The sequence below is a fragment of the Oncorhynchus mykiss genome, chromosome 12 (assembly GCF_057628025.1).
Source record: "Oncorhynchus mykiss isolate SJ-2025 chromosome 12, ASM5762802v1, whole genome shotgun sequence".
Classification (NCBI taxonomy): Eukaryota; Metazoa; Chordata; class Actinopteri; order Salmoniformes; family Salmonidae; genus Oncorhynchus; species Oncorhynchus mykiss.
This window is the reverse complement of record NC_143033.1, coordinates 17,822,965-17,845,967: the sequence shown is the minus strand read 5'-3', so window position 1 is coordinate 17,845,967 and position 23,003 is coordinate 17,822,965. Positions and strand designations below refer to the sequence as shown.

The 23,003-nt window shown below is 44.5% G+C and overlaps 3 protein-coding genes across 15 annotated transcripts in view; all 3 read left to right on the top strand.

The window, feature by feature from the left end:
• Positions 1-6,210, top strand: part of LOC110537076 (protein strawberry notch homolog 1) — a 30,303-nt gene extending 24,093 nt beyond the window's left edge. For all 11 annotated transcript variants that reach the window (XM_090191874.1, XM_090191869.1, XM_021622829.3 and 8 more), the window contains 10 exons: positions 296-408; positions 518-589; positions 1,542-1,641; positions 2,073-2,147; positions 2,234-2,380; positions 2,562-2,656; positions 2,770-2,856; positions 3,026-3,240; positions 3,399-3,592; positions 3,827-6,210. In XM_090191874.1, coding sequence (XP_090048000.1) covers positions 296-408; positions 518-589; positions 1,542-1,641; positions 2,073-2,147; positions 2,234-2,380; positions 2,562-2,656; positions 2,770-2,856; positions 3,026-3,240; positions 3,399-3,592; positions 3,827-3,990 — 1,262 coding nt within the window. In that variant the 3' untranslated portion in view covers positions 3,991-6,210. The remainder of the gene's footprint in view (positions 1-295; positions 409-517; positions 590-1,541; positions 1,642-2,072; positions 2,148-2,233; positions 2,381-2,561; positions 2,657-2,769; positions 2,857-3,025; positions 3,241-3,398; positions 3,593-3,826) is intronic.
• A 62-nt stretch (positions 6,211-6,272) lies between these two features.
• On the top strand, positions 6,273-9,082 carry LOC110537077 (cyclin-dependent kinase 2-associated protein 1). 2 transcript variants are annotated; one of them, XM_021622835.3, is made up of 4 exons: positions 6,273-6,651; positions 7,922-8,025; positions 8,167-8,293; positions 8,467-9,082. In XM_021622835.3, exons 1-4 carry the CDS (start codon positions 6,618-6,620, stop codon positions 8,532-8,534), a joined length of 333 nt encoding a protein of 110 aa, XP_021478510.1. In that variant the 5' UTR covers positions 6,273-6,617; the 3' UTR covers positions 8,535-9,082. The 2 variants fall into 2 exon arrangements, with proteins under 2 accessions (XP_021478510.1, XP_021478509.1); XM_021622834.3 differs by lacking the exon at positions 6,273-6,651 and adding an exon at positions 7,145-7,348.
• A 649-nt stretch (positions 9,083-9,731) lies between these two features.
• The window catches only part of LOC110537073 (M-phase phosphoprotein 9), a 28,678-nt gene continuing 15,406 nt past the window's right edge, over positions 9,732-23,003 (top strand). For both annotated transcript variants that reach the window (XR_016484909.1, XM_036937062.2), the window contains exons 1-5: positions 9,732-9,870; positions 10,663-10,943; positions 11,047-11,194; positions 12,188-12,277; positions 12,367-13,218. Coding sequence is in view for 1 of the 2 variants with exons in the window: in XM_036937062.2 (XP_036792957.2) it covers positions 9,868-9,870; positions 10,663-10,943; positions 11,047-11,194; positions 12,188-12,277; positions 12,367-13,218 (1,374 nt within the window). In the remaining variant the exon portion in view is untranslated. The remainder of the gene's footprint in view (positions 9,871-10,662; positions 10,944-11,046; positions 11,195-12,187; positions 12,278-12,366; positions 13,219-23,003) is intronic.

The following is a 23,003-nucleotide window of genomic DNA, read 5'->3' as shown; positions in this document are numbered from 1 at the left end:
ACACAATTGTGACCAATTTTGGCTTGTGGGCGCTGCTTTCAAAACCACTAGCTGAAATTATACAAAACCTTTGACTTTTCACCAAGTGAAAGTGCTATAGAAATTAAATCTAACTTTATTTTCACTCTAGTCTTTTGGTGTTTACTTGTCTTGATAATGTGGCTCATGGTAGTTAATTTGGCTGGCGTGTCTCCTCTGGCTTTTTCCACTCTGATACAATGGGAACAGCAGGTGTGAGGTATTTAGACTAATTAAATGTGTGTTCTGCTTAATGGTGCCAATGTCTCTCTCTCAGGGAGGACCCATAGGTCTAACCAGGTGACTGCTCCTGAGTATGTGTTCCTCATCTCTGAGCTGGCTGGGGAACAGAGGTTTGCCTCCATTGTGGCCAAGAGACTGGAGAGCCTGGTAAGAACCTGTCCTGTCAGTGGTTCAATTGAGCTGAGCAGTGGAAAACGTGGATATTATCACCCATGTTTGAGCCACTGATGCTACATGTGATATGTGTGTTCCACAGGGTGCCCTCACCCATGGAGACAGAAGAGCAACAGAGACGAGAGATCTCAGCAGGTTCAACTTCGACAACAAAGTAAGCAGATATACACTACCGTTCAAAAGTTTGGTGTCACTTAGAATTGTCCTTGTTTTTGAAAGAAGAGCAAATTGATCAGAAATAGTGTAAATGTTGTAAATGACTATTGTAGATAAACTGCTGATTTTTATTTTATTGAATATCTACAGAGGCCCATTATCGGCAACCATCACTCCTGCGTTCCAATGGCACGTTATGTTAGCTAATCCAAGTTTAGCATTTTAAGTCTAATTGATCATTAGAAAACCCTTTTGCAATTATGTTAGCACAGCTGAAAACTGTTGTTCTGATTAAAGAAGCAATAAAACTGGCCTTCTTTAGACTAATTCAGTATCTGGAACATCAGCATTTGTGTGTTTGATTACTGGCTCAAAATGGCTAGAAACAAATAACTTTCTTCTGAAACTCAATCTATTCTTGTTCTGAGAAATGAAGGCTATTCCATGTGAGAAATTGCCAAGAAACTGAAGCTCTCATATAACGCTGTGTACTACTCCATTCATAGAACAGCGCAAACTGACTCTAACCAGAATAGAAAGAGGAGTGGGAGGCCCCGGTGCACAACTGAGCAAGAGGACAAGTACATTAGTGTCTAGTTAGAGAAACCGATGCCTCAAGTCCTCAACTGGCAGCTTCATTAAATAGTACCCACAAAACGCCAGTGTCAATGTCAATAGTGAAGAGGCAACTCTGGGATGCTGGTCTTCTAGGCAGAGTTCCTCTGTCCAGTGTCTGTTCTTTTGCCCATCTTAATTTTTTTATTTTTTATTGGCCAGTCTGAGATGTGGCTTTTTCTTCTCGTAACTCTGCCTCGAAGGCCAGCATCCCGGCGTCACCTCTTTCTAAGTGACCCCAAACTTTTGAACGGTAGTGTACCACTAAATATCATTTGTGTGTGTGTGGTTTCCTGTAGTTGTGGTTGTAATCTCATTTCTTCTCCAATCCACAGTATGGCAGAAATGCTCTGGAGATTGTGATGAAGTCCATTGTTAACCTGGACTTTCCGTTAGTGAATCCTCCATCGAACTTCGAAGGGGATTTCTACAAAGGTATGTCTCGTGTGGACAGATTTTGGGACTCGGTTGTAGGATTTATGTCCCTATTTTGAGCCAAGGGAAATGCCGTTCTCCTGCTTGATACTGGGGATTCTTTCATGTCTAGAATTCACATGACTGGCTCAGTCCACAAGCTGAGTGAATCTATTTCTGGTGCATGGCTGTTGTCTTACTTCCATCTGTGGGCTCCTGGGTGGTCAGCGGTCTAAGGCACAGCATCTCAGTGCTAAAGGCGTCACTACAGACACCCTGGTTCGAATCCAGGCTGTATCACAACCGGCTGTGATAGGGAGTCCCATAGGGCGGTGCACAATTGGCCCAGCGTCTTCCGGTGTAGGCCGTCATTGCAACGAAGAATGTTATTAACTTACTTGCCTAGTTAAATTTTTAAAATGTGGTTCTGTCTTCATCCTATTCCCTGGCAGAGATCCTTCATGGGTTGATTGGAGTGGGTCTGATCCATGTGGACGACAGATCAGGGATCCTGTCTCTGGACAAAGGTGAGACTGGCTCTGACTTTAAGCCTTGTCAGATTACATTAAAAAGTATTAGACTGTGTACGATTCTTTCCTCTCTTCTTCCCCAGACTACAACAACATAGGGAAGTTCCTGAACCGTATCCTGGGGATGGCGGTGCAGGAGCAGAACGCTCTGTTCCAGTACTTTTCTGACACGCTGGCAGCCGTCATACAGAATGCCAAGAAGAATGGACGCTACGACATGGGCATTCTGGGTAAGGCCGGAGAGGAATAGCCTTAAACCTTTTCTGTTAAAGGAGACTAATGTCAACTACTGTGAATGAATACTCTAAATGACACCTACAATATTAAACTACCCAAGATTTCAGACTGGGTCTGGACAAAATGGCTGCTATGTGGATCTGATTAGTATTGTTTATCTTGGTCTCTTTCTAGACCTAGGTTCTGGGGATGAGAAGGTGAAGAAGATGGAAGCCAAAAAGTTCCTGACTCCAGGCTACTCCACCTCCGGACATGTGGAGCTCTACACGGTACAGCCGACGGTTGTTTTTCCTCACTAGACAGGAATAGAAACTGGTTTAACAAGGAACTCTCTTGCTCTCTAGCCATTTTCCATTTTGTAAATACTGTTTCTGTGTGTCAGGTGAGTGTGGAGAGAGGCATGTCTTGGGAGGATGCTACCCATGCCTGGGCTGAGCAGAGTGGACCTGACGATGGCTTCTATGTACAGGTACTAAAAGACCAACCAGATGTTTCCTTCTCTACAGAGTTTGGCAAACACTACATATTATCACCAAATATGATAACGTTCTGATTTTCATAGAGTTTTGATTGCCATAACATTTCCCTAGATTTAGTTTTGTTTTACAAACTCTATAAATATTTTGCTGATCCCCCAGATAAGGAACAACAAGAAGACTGCTATCTTGGTGAAGGAGGTGAACAGTAAGAAGAGGCTGTTCCTGGTCTACAGACCCAACACAGGCAAACAGCTGAAACTGGAGGCCTACGCTGACATCAAGAAGAAGTGTAAAAAGGTGCTGTCAGATGATGCCAAGCAGCACTGGATGGACCAGTACCAGTCTTCAGCTGAGATCTGCTCTCATGCTTACTGGTAGGTGTTGTTTCTCATATGACTGTAAAGTTGTAGTGGTGGTTTTGGCAGAGTTGTCAAGTTCACTAGCAGGTTTTACTCTTTTCCCGTATAGTTTACTGAACTAGTCAGAAAAAAGGTTGAATTGTGTGTTTATTAACCCCCTCTCCTCCCTCCAGGCGTGGTAACTGTAAGAAGGTGTCGGTGGGTCTGCATTGTGAGGTGGGTCTGCGCTGCAGGACGTACTATGTGCTCTGTGGATCTGTGCTCAGTGTGTGGACCAAGGTGGAGGGAGTCCTGGCCTCCGTCAGCGGAACCAACATCAAGATGCAGATCGTCCGTCTCAGGACGGAGGACGGGCAGAGGATTGTGGGTAAGTTGATGCTGGAAGTCTTTGGGCAGAAGCAGTTTATGAAAAATATATATTATTTAGTCGCAACCTGTAATGTATTTTACCAGAGGAGTATTGTACATAAGTAGAAGCTGGTCCCTCTCCTCCCCAACAAGTGAACTATAAATGAACAGATGTTGGACTACGAGGTAGCTAGAGACGTGCATTATTTTCCTTTGTTCTAACGTGGTTATTTCCCATCTCTCTCGTGTCCAGGCCTGATCATTCCAAGTAACTGCGTCTCTTCTCTGACCAACATCCTGTCGTCGTCTGACCAGTCTCAGCAACTGGCCGTTCAGCAGCAGCAGAAGTGGCAGCAGCTGCACCCTCAGAGCCTCAGCCACATGCATAACATGGGTTCACCACACAGTCTGGCCTGATGGGCTTCGACACCCATTTTCTCCTCCACACCCTGGGTTCTCGACCCAACCTGATGGGATACGACAACATTTCCATCAATCTCTACCGTGACACTATCCACCACCTCTTCTCCTCCCTCTCCGTTCCTCCTAAGGTGCTGAGTTGTGGTTTTCCCTGAAGCTAAACCACGGTGGCAAAGTTAAGATTTCAGGGTTTATGTCCAAAGAGGAGACAGTCTGCCTTTTGACATCCAGAGGAGTTGGCTTGACGAATAATATTTCTCTGAGATTCAGAGCTGAAGATTTAGAAGAGGCTGCGGTGATGAAAGGGGGAAGAGTAGAGGACGCATGGAGAAGTGGCATTATTAAAAATGCCAGAGACTGTTTTTCCTGTTGCACCCCTCTCCCTCCCCCCAGCTCTATGTAAACGATGGTGTGTGCCTTCTCTACTGAAGGATGGGGGATGTCACCCAGGTTGTTTTCTACAGGTGACTGGACAGTGCTCAGACGGTGCTCAGGTGTTCGTTAAGCTACACAGTGATTTTTTATTTTATTTTTTTAAAACAGGTGTTTTACAAAATGTCTACCTGAGATGCATGACCACACACCAACTGCTTGCTTTCTTCATTTTAGATTTTAATCGATCACGACTCAAGTCTCAGGCATAATGACAACTCTCACCATAACTACATTTAAATGGCACCCTATTCCATAGGTAGTGCACTGCTTTTGTTCACCATCGAGAGTAGGGTGCAATTTCTGAAACAATCCTTGTTTCTATCAAACATGGGTGTATCCTTTCTACCTACAGAATTGTTTACAGCTTGACTATCAAGAATTGTAATTGTGCATGGTTTAAAATAACTTAATTTTCCTGCATTTATTCCTCTGCTTTCAAAAGATGTTTGGAACGGGTTGTTTGATATGTGGCATCAGATTCGATATCTTGTACTATCAAACTACAGCAGATACACTCCTGGAGTGTTATTATACAATTGCACGTGAACCGACAGATCTTGTTTGTACAAGCTGTCTAAAAACGCTACATTAAAAGCTGGTATTCAAGATAGTTTGTTGCTGAATTCAAAACGGATACCTTTTACCTCATGTAGGTGTGTGTAAATCTGAAAGGATTGGATCTAGATTGCACCTTGGAGGCAAAGGTGGTATCAATTAGCATATTCACTGGTATCTATCTGATCCTTTAGGTCACATGTCAAACTCTTTGCACAGAGGGCCGAGTGTCTGCGTGTTTTCTCTCCCTTGTACTTGATTGATTAATTAAGGTCACTAATTAGTAAGTTCACTCCCTTACCTGGTTGTCTGTCTTAATTAAAGGAAAAACCAGCAGACATTACTGCCCTAGGCCCTCCATGGAATGAGTTTGACACTACTGCCCTGGGCCCTCCATGGAATGAGTTTGACACTACTGCCCTGGGCCCTCCATGGAATGAGTTTGACACTACTGCCCTGGGCCCTCCATGGAATGAGTTTGACAATACAGCCCTAGGTACTTCATGGAATGAGTTTGACACTACTGTCCTAGGCACTTCATGGATATCTAAAACAGGTGTTTCAAACTCATTCCATGGAGGTCCTTGTAGTGTCTGCTGGTTTTTCCTTTTAATTAAGACTTAGACAACCAGGAGAGGGGAGTTTCTTACTAATTAGTGACCTTAATTCATCAAGTACAAGGGAGGAGCAAAAACACAGACACTCGACCCTCCGTGGAATGAGTTTCTCACGTGACTCAGGATTCTTGGGATTGGGCACTTGTTCCTTCACTGATTCTGAACTGGAATCTAACCTCGAATCTCTACCAGTCAGCAACATTGCTGCTTGATCTCTGGTACTTTTTATCTGTTTTGTCACTTGAGACAGGATGTACAGGGGCGGAAGACTTTCTAAAAATATATTTTTTAAATGAAGTAATGTAAAAAGCGTGAGTTTAGGATGCTACTTTGCTATACCAATGTGTATAGTGTCGTTTGGACATAAGAAAAAACGTTTTTTTTTTGCTTAAATAGCCGTTAACACTTGAAGGATGGTGTAATTTCATCTTTGCACGAGTTGCACTACTGACATGTTCTACAACAAATCTGTATTAAATGATTTAACTGAGTGCAAGATTTCTACCTCTTAATGACCAATAAATACCAAGGATAAAGTTAGAAAACGATCAGTTTTTATATCATTCCTCAATGGCATTTTCCTCAATCATATTAAAAAAAAATCTGTATACTTAATTGTCCACGTTTTTTATATGATGTGCTGTACTCCTTAATCCTCACCACTCATAACAGGTCCCCTCTACTTTGGTTTTTAGGCCATCACTTGGGGGTCAATCCCATCCCACAACTTCCATGGGGTAATGACGCTGAAAGCTATGATTGGGCAATAGAACGTGGCCGCTGCCTGTCCACCAATGGTCAAGAGAATGACCGGGTCCTGTACCACAAATTGGAGGGGTTACATCGTATCAGCACGGGCCCAATCACAGCTTTGAGAGAAGACGGGAGAATCTTCAGAAGAGGGGCCTCCAGTGCACGTGTGTTTGTAGTAGATAAGATTTTGTTTGATCTTTATGCTTAATATTTAGGTAAAAGGGAATTTCTAGGAGGGGGAAGTGTGGCTAATTCGAGGCAACAATGGATGCGTCTCCAAATCCCCAGACAAAGACAGGTAATCTTAAATTGACTTAGTTTTATGTTGTTGTTTTTTTGGCTGTGCTATGGTGGTCTACTACAAAGTGTTACGAACAAAAGCAATACTGTTGCACGAGTCGCTACCATCTGACCAACCGTGTAACTGGAAAGGTCTGTAGATTTTACCCCACGCTCTAGTATCACACGTTAGAGGAGCTTGTATAGGCTAATTATATTATTTATTTTTTACTTTTTATTGTTTTATATAATTAAGACGAATCAATATGAAATATTTTCTTAGTCCATTAGGCTTGAAATTCTACTAAAATGTTAGTTCTATGTGGTCTAGAGATGTGTTCTGTGCAGCCGGACAATTAGAAAATATTTTCAATAAAATAAATCCAACGTGAATTAGTTACAAAATATGTAATTTAAATAAACCTAAAAGTATTTTTGCTTTTCAAATGTACTGAAAGTTGTGTAAATCGCGTTGGAAGCATTTTCGGTCAGATTATCCGGGATTGTCTATTGTGGTGATAGAATGCATTGTGGGTGTCAATATAAAGTGACGGCCATATTTGCCGGGTGCCGTTGCTGTAAACAAAAAGTGAGAGACAGACGCTTCACTGAATTTGATTTTCGGGTCATTTTATTTCTTTAATTTACAATGTCTCTGGGAATGTCTTACAAACCCAATGTCCACCAGCACATTCCAGGAACTTCTGGGAACCAGGGTAAGGGAACAATATCGGTTAAACTCAACCATCCATCCGTTAAATCGAGTGTTAAATTCGGTCTTTTGGAGAATAACGTTACCTGGAGAAAGACCGTGTCTAGTTTTTGTCCAGTTATATATAGGGTCAGATCCTGGGAGCTAGGCTAATTCATATCCGCCATTATTACTAATGTAAAAAAGCCACATCCTCATCTTCATTGGCTATAACGGCAGAGGTGGGAAATTCCATATGTTCCGAAAAATACTCTCTGTCGTTCTTTGTCCCATGCCATCCTGGAGGGTGTCGTTACGTTGTGACAAAAATGTATCACTTTGGCTTCTTTAGTCAGCCCTGTTCCGCTTCCTCCATGATAGTCTCTTGCGGAGCTGTTGATTGATCTGCCAGGGATATTCCTTTATGAACCTTCGAGGACATCTAGTGTTTAACAAGGCTTATTGCATAAAAAAACATGCGCACTACAACTGTGGCCATTGTTGGCTATGTGAACCTGCAATATGTAGAATTTGTACTATTTGGTGAACGGTAATATCATATTTGACCCTAGATTTGTTTGTATTTGTCTCCCAACAGTTGGAAACATTCCGTCTCCGTCAGCAGCCAACTTGGCCACGTTGCAGTCCTACAGGCCGCTGGTGAACGATGTTTACGCGCCACCCTCCTTGGGCTTCACACAGGTTCAGGCATACACCCACATTGCTTATTCTAATTCTACAATGCAGGAAATAAAACCGACATTTTAAAACAAATGCGTAGTTACATTGTAGGTAACTCCTTTGGTGAAGTGACTTATTCCTCTCCTGTCCCTGTGTGGTCAGGGATCCAGCAGCAGCCAGGTACCCCAGAGTAAGTATTCAGAGCTGCTGGCCATCATCGAGGAGCTAGGGAAGGAGATCCGGCCCACCTACGCCGGCAGCAAGAGTGCCATGGAGAGAATAAAACGAGGTAATGTGGAAACTTCTGTAATAATACAATACCTCTATTGTGTGGTAACACAAACAGCATTATCTAGACTACACATTAGTCCTCTACCTACTAACTCTAACTTGGTTAGAGAGTTGTCATTCAGTCAGTGAATGACTGTTGTTCATTTTGGTGTAACCTACTTTTCCCCAAAGGTATCATCCATGCCAGGGGACTGGTGCGGGAGTGCTTGGCAGAGACTGAGAGAAATGCCAGGTCCTAGCTACAGAAGCACTACCCTCTCCTGTAGAAGAACCAATACTCTCACTCACCATGTCAAAGACCACTGCATGGCACATCCTCTAAAAAGAGGAATGGAAAACAAAATAAGGGATGGCTAAAAAGGTCAAGAAAATGTTTCTGAAAGGTTAAGATTTGAGAAAAGGAGGGAAAGGGGACACTAGAATAGAATTCAGAATTCAACAGATTTGGTTTTTCTTCATGCCCCGTTTTGGGGTCACAGTTTCCTGACTTCATATTTAAAATTAATAGTAATTTTTGCATGCAAACGTATGGGTCCATCATGGCCTTCAGTTAATTGTAGACATTGCATGGCTTGTACCGGATTAGACTAGGAGAGGAACACTTTTTGGTAGATGTTGGTCTGAATTCCAGACCCTTAATGGTTGAACAAGTGAAGGACAGAAATGTGCCAAATACATTGGTTCATTCATGTTGAGGTTCTTTTTTGGGATCAATAATGAAAATGCTGTTACTTGCATCTTTGTATGTATTTATTACTTGTGTAATAAAATGTATTTTCAATACAAATGTAATTGTTTTGAAAATGTGTGAAAACAACCCTAGTGGTCTCCTATAACCTTGCTCCTTAGGAGGAAAATACAGATATATCACCGAACTTGAATAGATTAGAAGGTGGCTAATTGAGAGGAAGTAGGCAGTCATTGTTAAGTCAACTCGTCTTGGTTGAATAGAGGGAATATCTGGAAAATAGCAAGCAGGACCACTGATTTAGGCTCATCTACAGTGATTAATTCCTTGGATATTGCATAACCCAGCAAGATTTAGGCAATAAGCACTGATTGAACTAATTGACCAGTGGTGAACAGCAATACATGTTGTCACGGATAATGAATGAATTTGAAACTTGAACAGGGCCTGAGAGAGACTAGTATTTACCATGAATACGGGATATAACACATTAAGTAGACGTAACTATCAATTTTGGAATCGCAGATAACAATGTAACATTAGCAATTGCACATTTGTAACGTAACAATTTGGTATCCTTGCGCGTTTCATTGGACTTCTACCCTTGCAGCGAATGTGTCACTTCCTACAAGTTCTGCCAATCATGCCCATTGTTGTTTACTGCCATTGTGCATCATAGCCAATCATAAGGTTTGAATAAGAGAGACAGCCAATCAGGTAACTCGTGTTCTATTCCATTTGGCCAATTAGACACTGCGTAATGTTTTGCCATTGAACATTGTGCTGCAGCACTGCTAGCCCGAGTAAAAACTACATTAGCTGCAGTAGACTAGCTGGCTAGTATTGCTGAGAGGCAATATGGGTGAAGTTACGTTACAAGTTAAATGGTAAGTTAATTGTAGCTTTATTTATCATCTAATTCACCTACTTTACACATTAACTCTGAATCGATTATGTGCTTATTGCGCGTATAACTAAGGCGCTAGTTTCAATCATTGTCAACATGTAACGTTCGCTAGCTAACGTTACACGTAAACGTTGAAGCCTGCAAACTTGTCAGTTAGGCTAACATGGTTAGCTTGCTAGACAGTAGGATCCAGCCAGCAACCAAACTGGAAACTGGCCAGGCAATCAATAGGTTGATACTGTATTAGCGAGCAGAAGGGTACTTACTAGCTACGATATCCAGGCATATTTCGCTGGATAGCTATGTAGCGGGGTTTATTCCCTTATCAAGGAGAGAACAATATTACATCAAAGCAGCTGGTCGTGTTGACTGTTGCATGGTCAGTTGTTGTGACATGATGCCATTCATGCAAGCTTCCTTCCCTGTGAGCTATTTAATGGAAGCTATGACAGCTTATCTGTTTAATGCTGGTTAATGCTCTTGTCAGCTATATATCGCAAGCCTTCTCTAAGTTGATCCAGAAAGGGTATGCAAGTTAATCTGCCCCAGTGAAATTGAAAGTTTTCATCTCACATCACAGCCCTGGTTACTGTCTGTCTGGAGTTTAAAGGGACAGTTCACCCTGAAGTCAATGTTTGTCATATGTTACTTTAGACCTTTCTCCTCTATCTCCCGCAGGTATTAGACCCTCCCCCTCTATCTCCTTGTAGGTTGAGGGGGAGCTGTCTCCCTCCTTCCACCCATTCATTGACCCCCTCTATGTCCCCTGTAGGTATCATACTCTTCCCCAGGTCACGAGTCCATAAGCATGTCCACAGATGACAGTATCTCTGAGGATGTTTCAAGCCTGAGCCACTGCCTTGGCGATGCCAACGGGGAAGGGGGCAAGGAGAGTGAGTCCTCAGAGGGCACCTCAGCAGCCTCGGGTCTGGGGCTTGGGTTGGGGCTAGCCGGGCCGGAGGAACGCAAAATCACCTCCAAGCCTGCAGGGGGTGCTGTGGATGGGAGAGCTTATGACATGACCCCAGCATGCAGCCTCCCCCAGAAGATCAGGTGTGTGTAGAGACTGTGCTCTCTGAGGTGTTAATGTAGGAGGTATGGAAAGTACAATCCATTCTAATCCCTTGTCCTAACTCCTGTGTGTTGTGTTCCTCAGGAGTCTGTGTCTCAGTACGGAGGAGGCCTTTGTGTCTGGGAAGTGTCTTCCCTTCATCAACCCCTCATCCCTGGAGACCCTCAGGGCCCTGGTCCAGGAGATACAGAGTAGTGGGGAGACTGACCCGGAGATGTGGAAGGACTGTGAGGTAGGAATGTGTCTGTTTGGCAGTGTTCGTGTGTAACTACAAGATAGGTGGACAACACAGATATGTAGGAGACTTTGTATTTAGTGTGGAAGGACTTTCAAGTAGTAATACAGCAACTGATGGAGAAATCTCCATGACAATTCATTTTTCAGAGAAGTGTGTGTTCTCTGAACTTCTCCCCGTGAAGGGTGACGTTGGGATTAGCTGGCATGGTCATTATTCTCCTGCAGTGTGTTGGGCAGCCTCATCTCTCTGCTGTCGCTTCTGCTGTCCCTGTGGATCTCAGCTGACCGCACACAAAGATGCATGCACACAATCGGCCCCCAGACTGCACACATCACACCACTGCAGCTGATCTCTTCAGACACGGGAGATGATTTGTGATGCAGCAGTGCCATCTCATCTCACACACAGAGGAAAACACACCTGGGAGATACATAGTGCTGTATTCCCCAGCTTTGAATACAGGGATGTTTCTCAATTGTCTTAATGACCTGCCCTTGTCTCCTCTTGATCATTTTTCCTGATCTAAAAAAACACATGCTAGATTTCACTTGTCTAGTTTAGACTATTGTTCTGAAGCCCAGGTCTGGTATTGTACCGTGAAATATCTATATTTTGTATTGCATATGAAATGCGCAAACAGCAGAGTCTCAAAGGGAATCTTTTTTTTTTTTAATGGGCCGTAATATCAGGTGCATACCCCCCTCCCTGGGTGCATGGCATAGTACAACGGTTTCCCCTTTCTCACGTCATAACTGGAGCACAGCTGCTTCCGGGTGCGCCTCGCACACACACATACAGACCCCAGCTGCGAGACTAACTCCCAGCTGTCACTATTCTACCCTCCACAATCAGAACATTTGGACTATTTGCTATATTTATATTCACGCTGGAAACCCATACTTCCAATAACAACTCTTCCAATGCTCTGTCTTGTGCTATGGTTTACAGACCTAATGTTGAAGTTGTGTACGTGTGTTTGTTGAACAGGGCCGATGGCTGCATCTGTTTCAGCTAGTAGAGAAACAATACCAAGAGCAGATCTTGGCTCAGCAAGAACAGTACCAGTGCCAAATACAGGTCTGTACTACTATACTTGGCCTGTTCTAGAATACCCAATGTTGCATGTAATGATGGCTGTTTACACTGTGATTGTTTTTCTCCTCCAGCTGATTCAGGATGAGATCAAAGCCTTAGTTCAGCTCCAGAACCGCCAGACCAGCACACAGACGCACCACGATTACCCATATATCCCTACTGCTACCACCAAGACACAGACACATCACGATTACCCATCTACTCTGTCTACTGTCACACAGACACACCCAGACTACACCTCTTCCCCTGTTGTTACTACCAAGGACTACCCTTCACCCCCCACTTCCAACCCCAACCACCCTTCAACTTGCACGGACCTTCCCAATGGGAACTCGCCCCTCTCTGCTCCCCTCACCTCCCTCTTTGTCCCCCAACCCATTTTGAGCTCCACCTCCCCTCAACCCCCACCCCCCCGGCCAGAGCCGGTCACCCTAGGAGAGAGGTGTGCTGATGGGGCAGGGACGGTGCTATGCAGTGGGTACAGGACCCTGTCGACCTGGGGCACAGGGCTGGAGGGGACAGTGACTTTGGGGGGAGCAGAGGAGACAGGCCAGGTCGAAGAGGAGCCTAGCTGGTCCCTTCACCTCCAGGACAACACAGACATCACTCTGATTGGCCAGGAGGGTCAACAGAGGAGCGCCTCGGCCAATGAGGTGGCTCCTAGAGCCAATCCTAGTCCACCACCTGAGCAGCAGAGAACCTCCAGCCAACCGCTGACATCCTGGGCTCAAAGACAGAGACGCAGCAAACCCAAGAAGAGCAGGTTAGGGCAGGCCCAACATCCCCAGGCCTCCCCCTCACCCCTTCAGGCCCCGTACCTGGGCCAGAGCGACCCTCAGTCCTCTTCCCCGCAGGAGCAGCAGCCCAGCTCCAGGAAGAGCCCCAGAGACAGCCCCCTGGACGACACTGACCTCCAGGACCAGGTATGCCTAGCACCGGCCTGTTCCATTACAATTTATTGTAGCTAGATAAAATGATCTTTGGATTACTAGAGTCACTATAGTGCTCTGGCATTTTGTTATATCACCATGTATTTTGTCTGTGTGTGTCACTGTTATGGAGCGACTTCAGTGCCAACAGAAATGGTATTTGAATTTAATAATTTTATAATTCTATAATAGGATATTGAATTTGAATGTAATATTTTTGGATGTTTAATGCACAAATTGAATCATTTAATTCATAAATGTAACTTGTATTTCATGATTTGAAACTCAATGAATATTGCATTCAGTTTAAAATGTTTAATTGAATATTCAAATTCAATATTTATATATTCAGTTTCAATATGGTAGATATTACATTCGTTGACTGTGTATCAAGTTAATCAAAGTTTCATATATTCAACTTCTCATATGCAATCATATTCAGTTCTCTAAATTCCGATTCAAAACCAGAGACCACATCCTGGTACTTTGCCAGCCAGGAATCAAATGCTCTCTGTGGTAACAGAAGCTTCTGGTGGATTCTGAAGCCAATGTGCCATGCTGTGTTCTTCTTATGAATTTATCTCTAGCGTTTGAACCGCTTTGCCTATAAACTATTGACCCCATTGCTGAAAGCTAAGAGACTCTAGAGCGTGAATGCTTTTTCTGTTCTCCTCTATGATGATCACAGGACATACTATAAGGGAGTGTCAAAAAAATGATTTGGCCGCCATAAGAATACAGTTGAAGAGCACAGTCATAGTCCTTCTAAGGATAGCCTTTCCACTCTCTATTTAATCTTGCTCTTGTGACTGACTGGGTTTGAACCAGGTCTCCTGCGTGTCACAAGACTGTGTTAGCCCACTTAGATAAAGCCCATGGGGATTTGTTTAGGAAGCTAACACAAGTCTTCAAGTTTCCAGCAAGGTTAATCGAACCACCTCGGTTACATTTCACCTCCCTTTGACCTCCTACTCAGCGATCACGGCACCAATATAACTGATTGGGTTCGAAATCAGGCCTACTGCACAACAACAACCCTTTCTGTGGCATACAGAAGCAGAAGGATCTGTGCACCCCATTTAATGAGAGTCTGACAGAGGTGGTTTGGTGATCCAGCCATGTGAGGAGTAGCCTCGTAATTACCAGACCTATTACCGTGTGTAGCGAACCATTCATGTAAGCTCACGAGATCAGCCTGCTCGCGAGGCTATGTGATGAGCAGCCTTAGCTGAGACATGAAGACGTGGAAGTTTGTCTGAAGGGGTTCTAACCCAGGGCTCCTGTGTGCCAGACAATGTAACTCTTCAGGTCTCAAGACAAGTTACTCATCAGAGAAGGGTGGCCACTTCACCCCCCTTTCAACTCATCCTTGAAGAGACCCCGCCAAGTCACAGGACCAATGCCTAGGCTTTAGCTTAACTAGCTAACACAGTGTTAACCATATAATGACTACCCTTGACGGAGACTTGAAACCATTGGTGGACTGGGACCATAAATCGGACCTGGCATTTCTAGCACGCTGGCCAATACTTTTCTTGAGTTCCCCACACCGGCCCATTATTTTCCTTAAGTCCCCCATTATTAGGGGCGGCAGGGTAGCCTAGTGGTTAGCGCGTTGGACTAGTAACCGGAAGGTTCAAGTTCAAACCCCCGAGCTGACAAGGTACAAACAAATCTGTCGTTCTGCCCCTGAACAGGCAGTTAACCCACTGTACCTAGGCCGTCATTGAAAATAAGAATTTGTTCTTAACTGACTTGCCTGGTTAAATAAAGGTAAAATAAAAAAATTAGCCCCCATGTGCTAAAAATTGACCAACCCGTCTGGCATTTGCCCGAAATGCCAAATGGCCAGTCCGCCCCAACTTGAATCTAACCTATCACAAAATAACACCTCAAACTTACACATCTCCAGGTCTTAGGCGTGGATCACCAAAGTAACCTGAGTAACCTTGCTGGATCTTGAAGACTTGTATTAGTGTAGCAGATGGGGATCAATAAAACTCACTCCTCAGCCTGAAGTGGCTCCCTTTGCGCAATTGAAGGCCTTTTTCAATAGCGCGGTTGGTTATAATGGTTCATAGCCAAAATGGTTCAAATGCTAGAGACATTCATTGGAAGGAAATAAATTCAGTATGCCACTTTGGCTTCAGAAACCACAAAAAGTTTCTGTTTACTACAGTGAGTGTTTGATTCTATTTGTTCTCCTATACCTTTCCTGGTTTTCAATCTGAATTTAGAAAACAGAATTTGAAAATTTGAATCGGAATGCATCTGAAAAGTTGAAAATATGACATTTTGATCAACTTAAAATGATTGTTTATAAACTACAATCTACCATATTGAATATATTGAACTTGAATAATTAATTAAAAATAAATGGCATTTTAAAACGGAATGCAATATTCATTCAATTCAGTTTTAAATAATTAAATACAAGTTACATTTCTGAATTCAATGATTCAATTTGTGAATTATAAATACAATTTAAAAAATATATAATTTAAATAACATTTATTTTGGCACTGAAATGGCCTCTATACATTGTCTACCCTCGTTTGGAAGCCTTTAGAAAAGGACTCGACACTGTCTGCTCTGGAAGCCTTTAGAAAAGGACTCGACACTGTCTGCTTTGGAAGCCTTTAGAAAAGGACTCGACACTGTCTGCTCTGGAAGCCTTTAGAAAAGGACTCGACACTGTCTGCTCTGGAAGCCTTTAGAAAAGGACTCGACACTGTGTCTGCCCTGCTTTGGAAGCATTTAGAAAAGGACTCGACACTGTCTGCTCTGGAAGCATTTAGAAAAGGACTCGACACTGTCTGCTCTGGAAGCCTTTAGAAAAGGACTCGATACTGTCTGCTTTGGAAGCCTTTAGAAAAGGACTCGACACTGTCTGCTTTGGAAGCCTTTAGAAAAGGACTCGACACTGTCTGCTTTGGAAGCATTTAGAAAAGGACTCGATACTGTCTGCTCTGGAAGCCTTTAGAAAAGGACTTGACACTGTCTGCTTTGGAAGCCTTTAGAAAAGGACTCGACACTGTCTGCTCTGGAAGCCTTTAGAAAAGGACTCGACACTGTCTGCTTTGGAAGCCTTTAGAAAAGGACTCGACACTGTCTGCTCTGGAAGCCTTTAGAAAAGGACTCGACACTGTGTCTGCCCTGCTTTGGAAGCATTTAGAAAAGGACTCGACACTGTCTGCTCTGGAAGCATTTAGAAAAGGACTCGACACTGTCTGCTTTGGAAGCATTTAGAAAAGGACTCGACACTGTCTGCTTTGGAAGCATTTAGAAAAGGACTCGACACTGTCTGCTCTGGAAGCATTTAGAAAAGGACTCGACACTGTCTGCTCTGGAAGCCTTTAGAAAAGGACTCGACACTGTCTGCTCTGGAAGCCTTTAGAAAAGGACTCGACACTGTCTGCTCTGGAAGCCTTTAGAAAAGGACTCGACACTGTCTGCTCTGGAAGCCTTTAGAAAAGGACTCGACACGGTCTGCTTTGGAAGCCTTTAGAAAAGGACTCGACACTGTGTCTGCCCTGCTTTGGAAGCCTTTAGAAAAGGACTCGACACTGTCTGCTCTGGAAGCATTTAGAAAAGGACTCGACACTGTCTGCTTTGGAAGCCTTTAGAAAAGGACTCGACACTGTCTGCTTTGGAAGCCTTTAGAAAAGGACTCGACACTGTGTCTGCCCTGCTCTGGAAGCCTTTAGAAAAGGACTCGACACTGTCTGCTCTGGAAGCCTTTAGACACTGTCTGCTCTGGAAGCCTTTAGAAAAGGACTCGACACTGTCTGCTCTGGAAGCCTTTAGAAAAGGACTCGACACTGTCTGCTCTGGAAGCCTTTAGAAAAGGACTCGACACTGTCTGCTTTGGAAGCCTTTCGAAAAGGACTCGACACCGTCTGCTTTGGAAGCCTTTAGAAAAGGACTCGACACCGTCTGCTTTGGAAGCCTTTAGAAAAGGACTCGACACCGTCTGCTTTGGAAGCCTTTAGAAAAGGACTCGACACTGTCTGCTCTGGAAGCCTTTAGAAAAGGACTCGACACTGTCTGCTTTGGAAGCCTTTAGAAAAGGACTCGACACTGTGTCTGCCCTGCTTTGGAAGCTTTTAGAAAAGGACTCGACACTGTCTGCTCTGGAAGCATTTAGAAAAGGACTCGACACTGTCTGCTTTGGAAGCATTTAGAAAAGGACTCGACACTGTCTGCTTTGGAAGCATTTAGAAAAGGACTCGACACTGTCTGCTTTGGAAGCCTTTAGAAAAGGACTCGACACTGTCTGCTCTGGAAGCATTTAGAAAAGGACTCGACACTGTCTGCTTTGGAAGCATTTAGAAAAGGACTCGACACTGTCTGCTTTGGAAGCCTTTAGAAAAGGACTCGACACTGTCTGCTTTGGAAGCCTTTAGAAAAGGACTCGACACTGTCTGCTTTGGAAGCCTTTAGAAAAGGACTCGACACTGTGTCTGCCCTGCTCTGGAAGCCTTTAGAAAAGGACTCGACACTGTCTGCTCTGGAAGCCTTTAGACACTGTCTGCTCTGGAAGCCTTTAGAAAAGGACTCGACACTGTCTGCTCTGGAAGCCTTTAGAAAAGGACTCGACACTGTCTGCTCTGGAAGCCTTTAGAAAAGGACTCGACACTGTCTGCTTTGGAAGCCTTTCGAAAAGGACTCGACACCGTCTGCTTTGGAAGCCTTTAGAAAAGGACTCGACACCGTCTGCTTTGGAAGCCTTTAGAAAAGGACTCGACACCGTCTGCTTTGGAAGCCTTTAGAAAAGGACTCGACACTGTCTGCTCTGGAAGCCTTTAGAAAAGGACTCGACACTGTCTGCTTTGGAAGCCTTTAGAAAAGGACTCGACACTGTGTCTGCCCTGCTTTGGAAGCTTTTAGAAAAGGACTCGACACTGTCTGCTCTGGAAGCATTTAGAAAAGGACTCGACACTGTCTGCTTTGGAAGCATTTAGAAAAGGACTCGACACTGTCTGCTTTGGAAGCCTTTAGAAAAGGACTCGACACTGTCTGCTCTGGAAGCATTTAGAAAAGGACTCGACACTGTCTGCTTTGGAAGCCTTTAGAAAAGGACTCGACACTGTCTGCTTTGGAAGCCTTTAGAAAAGGACTCGACACTGTCTGCTTTGGAAGCCTTTAGAAAAGGACTCGACACCGTCTGCTTTGGAAGCCTTTAGAAAAGGACTCGACACCGTCTGCTTTGGAAGCCTTTAGAAAAGGACTTGACACTGTCTGCTCTGGAAGCCTTTAGAAAAGGACTCGACACTGTCTGCTCTGGAAGCCTTTAGAAAAGGACTCGACACTGTCTGCTCTGGAAGCCTTTAGAAAAGGACTCGACACTGTGTCTGCCCTGCTTTGGAAGCCTTTAGAAAAGGACTCGACACTGTCTGCTCTGGAAGCCTTTAGAAAAGGACTCGACACTGTCTGCTCTGGAAGCCTTTAGAAAAGGACTTGACACTGTCTGCTCTGGAAGCCTTTAGAAAAGGACTCGACACTGTCTGCTCTGGAAGCCTTTAGAAAAGGACTCGACACTGTGTCTGCCCTGCTTTGGAAGCATTTAGAAAAGGACTCGACACTGTCTGCTCTGGAAGCATTTAGAAAAGGACTCGACACTGTCTGCTCTGGAAGCCTTTAGAAAAGGACTCGATACTGTCTGCTTTGGAAGCCTTTAGAAAAGGACTCGACACTGTCTGCTTTGGAAGCCTTTAGAAAAGGACTCGACACTGTCTGCTTTGGAAGCATTTAGAAAAGGACTCGATACTGTCTGCTCTGGAAGCCTTTAGAAAAGGACTCGACACTGTCTGCTTTGGAAGCCTTTAGAAAAGGACTCGACACTGTCTGCTCTGGAAGCCTTTAGAAAAGGACTCGACACTGTCTGCTTTGGAAGCCTTTAGAAAAGGACTTGACACTGTCTGCTCTGGAAGCCTTTAGAAAAGGACTCGACACTGTCTGCTCTGGAAGCCTTTAGAAAAGGACTCGACACTGTGTCTGCCCTGCTTTGGAAGCATTTAGAAAAGGACTCGACACTGTCTGCTCTGGAAGCATTTAGAAAAGGACTCGACACTGTCTGCTTTGGAAGCCTTTAGAAAAGGACTCGACACTGTCTGCTCTGGAAGCCTTTAGAAAAGGACTCGACACTGTGTCTGCCCTGCTTTGGAAGCATTTAGAAAAGGACTCGACACTGTCTGCTCTGGAAGCATTTAGAAAAGGACTCGACACTGTCTGCTTTGGAAGCATTTAGAAAAGGACTCGACACTGTCTGCTTTGGAAGCCTTTAGAAAAGGACTCGACACTGTCTGCTCTGGAAGCATTTAGAAAAGGACTCGACACTGTCTGCTTTGGAAGCATTTAGAAAAGGACTCGACACTGTCTGCTTTGGAAGCCTTTAGAAAAGGACTCGACACTGTCTGCTTTGGAAGCCTTTAGAAAAGGACTCGACACTGTCTGCTTTGGAAGCCTTTAGAAAAGGACTCGACACTGTGTCTGCCCTGCTCTGGAAGCCTTTAGAAAAGGACTCGACACTGTCTGCTCTGGAAGCCTTTAGACACTGTCTGCTCTGGAAGCCTTTAGAAAAGGACTCGACACTGTCTGCTCTGGAAGCCTTTAGAAAAGGACTCGACACTGTCTGCTCTGGAAGCCTTTAGAAAAGGACTTGACACTGTCTGCTCTGGAAGCCTTTAGAAAAGGACTCGACACTGTCTGCTCTGGAAGCCTTTAGAAAAGGACTCGACACTGTCTGCTCTGGAAGCCTTTAGAAAAGGACTCGACACTGTGTCTGCCCTGCTTTGGAAGCCTTTAGAAAAGGACTCGACACTGTCTGCTCTGGAAGCCTTTAGAAAAGGACTCGACACTGTCTGCTCTGGAAGCCTTTAGAAAAGGACTTGACACTGTCTGCTCTGGAAGCCTTTAGAAAAGGACTCGACACTGTCTGCTCTGGAAGCCTTTAGAAAAGGACTCGACACTGTGTCTGCCCTGCTTTGGAAGCATTTAGAAAAGGACTCGACACTGTCTGCTCTGGAAGCATTTAGAAAAGGACTCGACACTGTCTGCTCTGGAAGCCTTTAGAAAAGGACTCGATACTGTCTGCTTTGGAAGCCTTTAGAAAAGGACTCGACACTGTCTGCTTTGGAAGCCTTTAGAAAAGGACTCGACACTGTCTGCTTTGGAAGCATTTAGAAAAGGACTCGATACTGTCTGCTCTGGAAGCCTTTAGAAAAGGACTCGACACTGTCTGCTTTGGAAGCCTTTAGAAAAGGACTCGACACTGTCTGCTCTGGAAGCCTTTAGAAAAGGACTCGACACTGTCTGCTTTGGAAGCCTTTAGAAAAGGACTCGACACTGTCTGCTCTGGAAGCCTTTAGAAAAGGACTCGACACTGTCTGCTTTGGAAGCATTTAGAAAAGGACTCGATACTGTCTGCTCTGGAAGCCTTTAGAAAAGGACTCGACACTGTCTGCTTTGGAAGCCTTTAGAAAAGGACTCGACACTGTCTGCTCTGGAAGCCTTTAGAAAAGGACTCGACACTGTCTGCTTTGGAAGCATTTAGAAAAGGACTCGACACTGTCTGCTTTGGAAGCCTTTAGAAAAGGACTCGACACTGTCTGCTCTGGAAGCATTTAGAAAAGGACTCGACACTGTCTGCTTTGGAAGCATTTAGAAAAGGACTCGACACTGTCTGCTCTGGAAGCATTTAGAAAAGGACTCGACACTGTCTGCTCTGGAAGCCTTTAGAAAAGGACTCGACACTGTCTGCTCTGGAAGCCTTTAGAAAAGGACTCGACACTGTCTGCTCTGGAAGCCTTTAGAAAAGGACTCGACACTGTCTGCTCTGGAAGCCTTTAGAAAAGGACTTGACACTGTCTGCTCTGGAAGCCTTTAGAAAAGGACTCGACACGGTCTGCTTTGGAAGCCTTTAGAAAAGGACTCGACACCGTCTGCTTTGGAAGCCTTTAGAAAAGGACTCGACACCGTCTGCTTTGGAAGCCTTTAGAAAAGGACTCGACACTGTCTGCTCTGGAAGCCTTTAGAAAAGGACTCGACACTGTCTGCTTTGGAAGCCTTTAGAAAAGGACTCGACACTGTGTCTGCCCTGCTTTGGAAGCTTTTAGAAAAGGACTCGACACTGTCTGCTCTGGAAGCATTTAGAAAAGGACTCGACACTGTCTGCTTTGGAAGCATTTAGAAAAGGACTCGACACTGTCTGCTTTGGAAGCATTTAGAAAAGGACTCGACACTGTCTGCTTTGGAAGCCTTTAGAAAAGGACTCGACACTGTCTGCTCTGGAAGCATTTAGAAAAGGACTCGACACTGTCTGCTTTGGAAGCATTTAGAAAAGGACTCGACACTGTCTGCTTTGGAAGCCTTTAGAAAAGGACTCGACACTGTCTGCTTTGGAAGCCTTTAGAAAAGGACTCGACACCGTCTGCTTTGGAAGCCTTTAGAAAAGGACTCGACACCGTCTGCTTTGGAAGCCTTTAGAAAAGGACTTGACACTGTCTGCTCTGGAAGCCTTTAGAAAAGGACTCGACACTGTCTGCTCTGGAAGCCTTTAGAAAAGGACTCGACACTGTCTGCTCTGGAAGCCTTTAGAAAAGGACTCGACACTGTGTCTGCCCTGCTTTGGAAGCCTTTAGAAAAGGACTCGACACTGTCTGCTCTGGAAGCCTTTAGAAAAGGACTCGACACTGTCTGCTCTGGAAGCCTTTAGAAAAGGACTTGACACTGTCTGCTCTGGAAGCCTTTAGAAAAGGACTCGACACTGTCTGCTCTGGAAGCCTTTAGAAAAGGACTCGACACTGTGTCTGCCCTGCTTTGGAAGCATTTAGAAAAGGACTCGACACTGTCTGCTCTGGAAGCATTTAGAAAAGGACTCGACACTGTCTGCTCTGGAAGCCTTTAGAAAAGGACTCGATACTGTCTGCTTTGGAAGCCTTTAGAAAAGGACTCGACACTGTCTGCTTTGGAAGCCTTTAGAAAAGGACTCGACACTGTCTGCTTTGGAAGCATTTAGAAAAGGACTCGATACTGTCTGCTCTGGAAGCCTTTAGAAAAGGACTCGACACTGTCTGCTTTGGAAGCCTTTAGAAAAGGACTCGACACTGTCTGCTCTGGAAGCCTTTAGAAAAGGACTCGACACTGTCTGCTTTGGAAGCCTTTAGAAAAGGACTCGACACTGTCTGCTCTGGAAGCCTTTAGAAAAGGACTCGACACTGTCTGCTCTGGAAGCCTTTAGAAAAGGACTCGACACTGTGTCTGCCCTGCTTTGGAAGCATTTAGAAAAGGACTCGACACTGTCTGCTCTGGAAGCATTTAGAAAAGGACTCGACACTGTCTGCTCTGGAAGCCTTTAGAAAAGGACTCGATACTGTCTGCTTTGGAAGCCTTTAGAAAAGGACTCGACACTGTCTGCTTTGGAAGCCTTTAGAAAAGGACTCGACACTGTCTGCTTTGGAAGCCTTTAGAAAAGGACTCGACACTGTCTGCTTTGGAAGCATTTAGAAAAGGACTCGACACTGTCTGCTCTGGAAGCATTTAGAAAAGGACTCGACACTGTCTGCTTTGGAAGCATTTAGAAAAGGACTCGACACTGTCTGCTTTGGAAGCATTTAGAAAAGGACTTGACACTGTCTGCTCTGGAAGCATTTAGAAAAGGACTCGACACTGTCTGCTCTGGAAGCATTTAGAAAAGGACTCGACACTGTCTGCTCTGGAAGCCTTTAGAAAAGGACTCGACACTGTCTGCTCTGGAAGCCTTTAGAAAAGGACTCGAC

Coding starts and splice junctions, on each gene's coding strand:
- LOC110537077 (XM_021622834.3), top strand. CDS start 7,282: ATGTCTCTGGGAATGTCTTACAAACCCAATGTCCACCAGCACATTCCA. Junction 7,349..7,921: donor AGGAACTTCTGGGAACCAGG/GTAAGGGAACAA, acceptor GTCTCCCAACAG/TTGGAAACATTCCGTCTCCG. Junction 8,294..8,466: donor CATGGAGAGAATAAAACGAG/GTAATGTGGAAA, acceptor TTTTCCCCAAAG/GTATCATCCATGCCAGGGGA.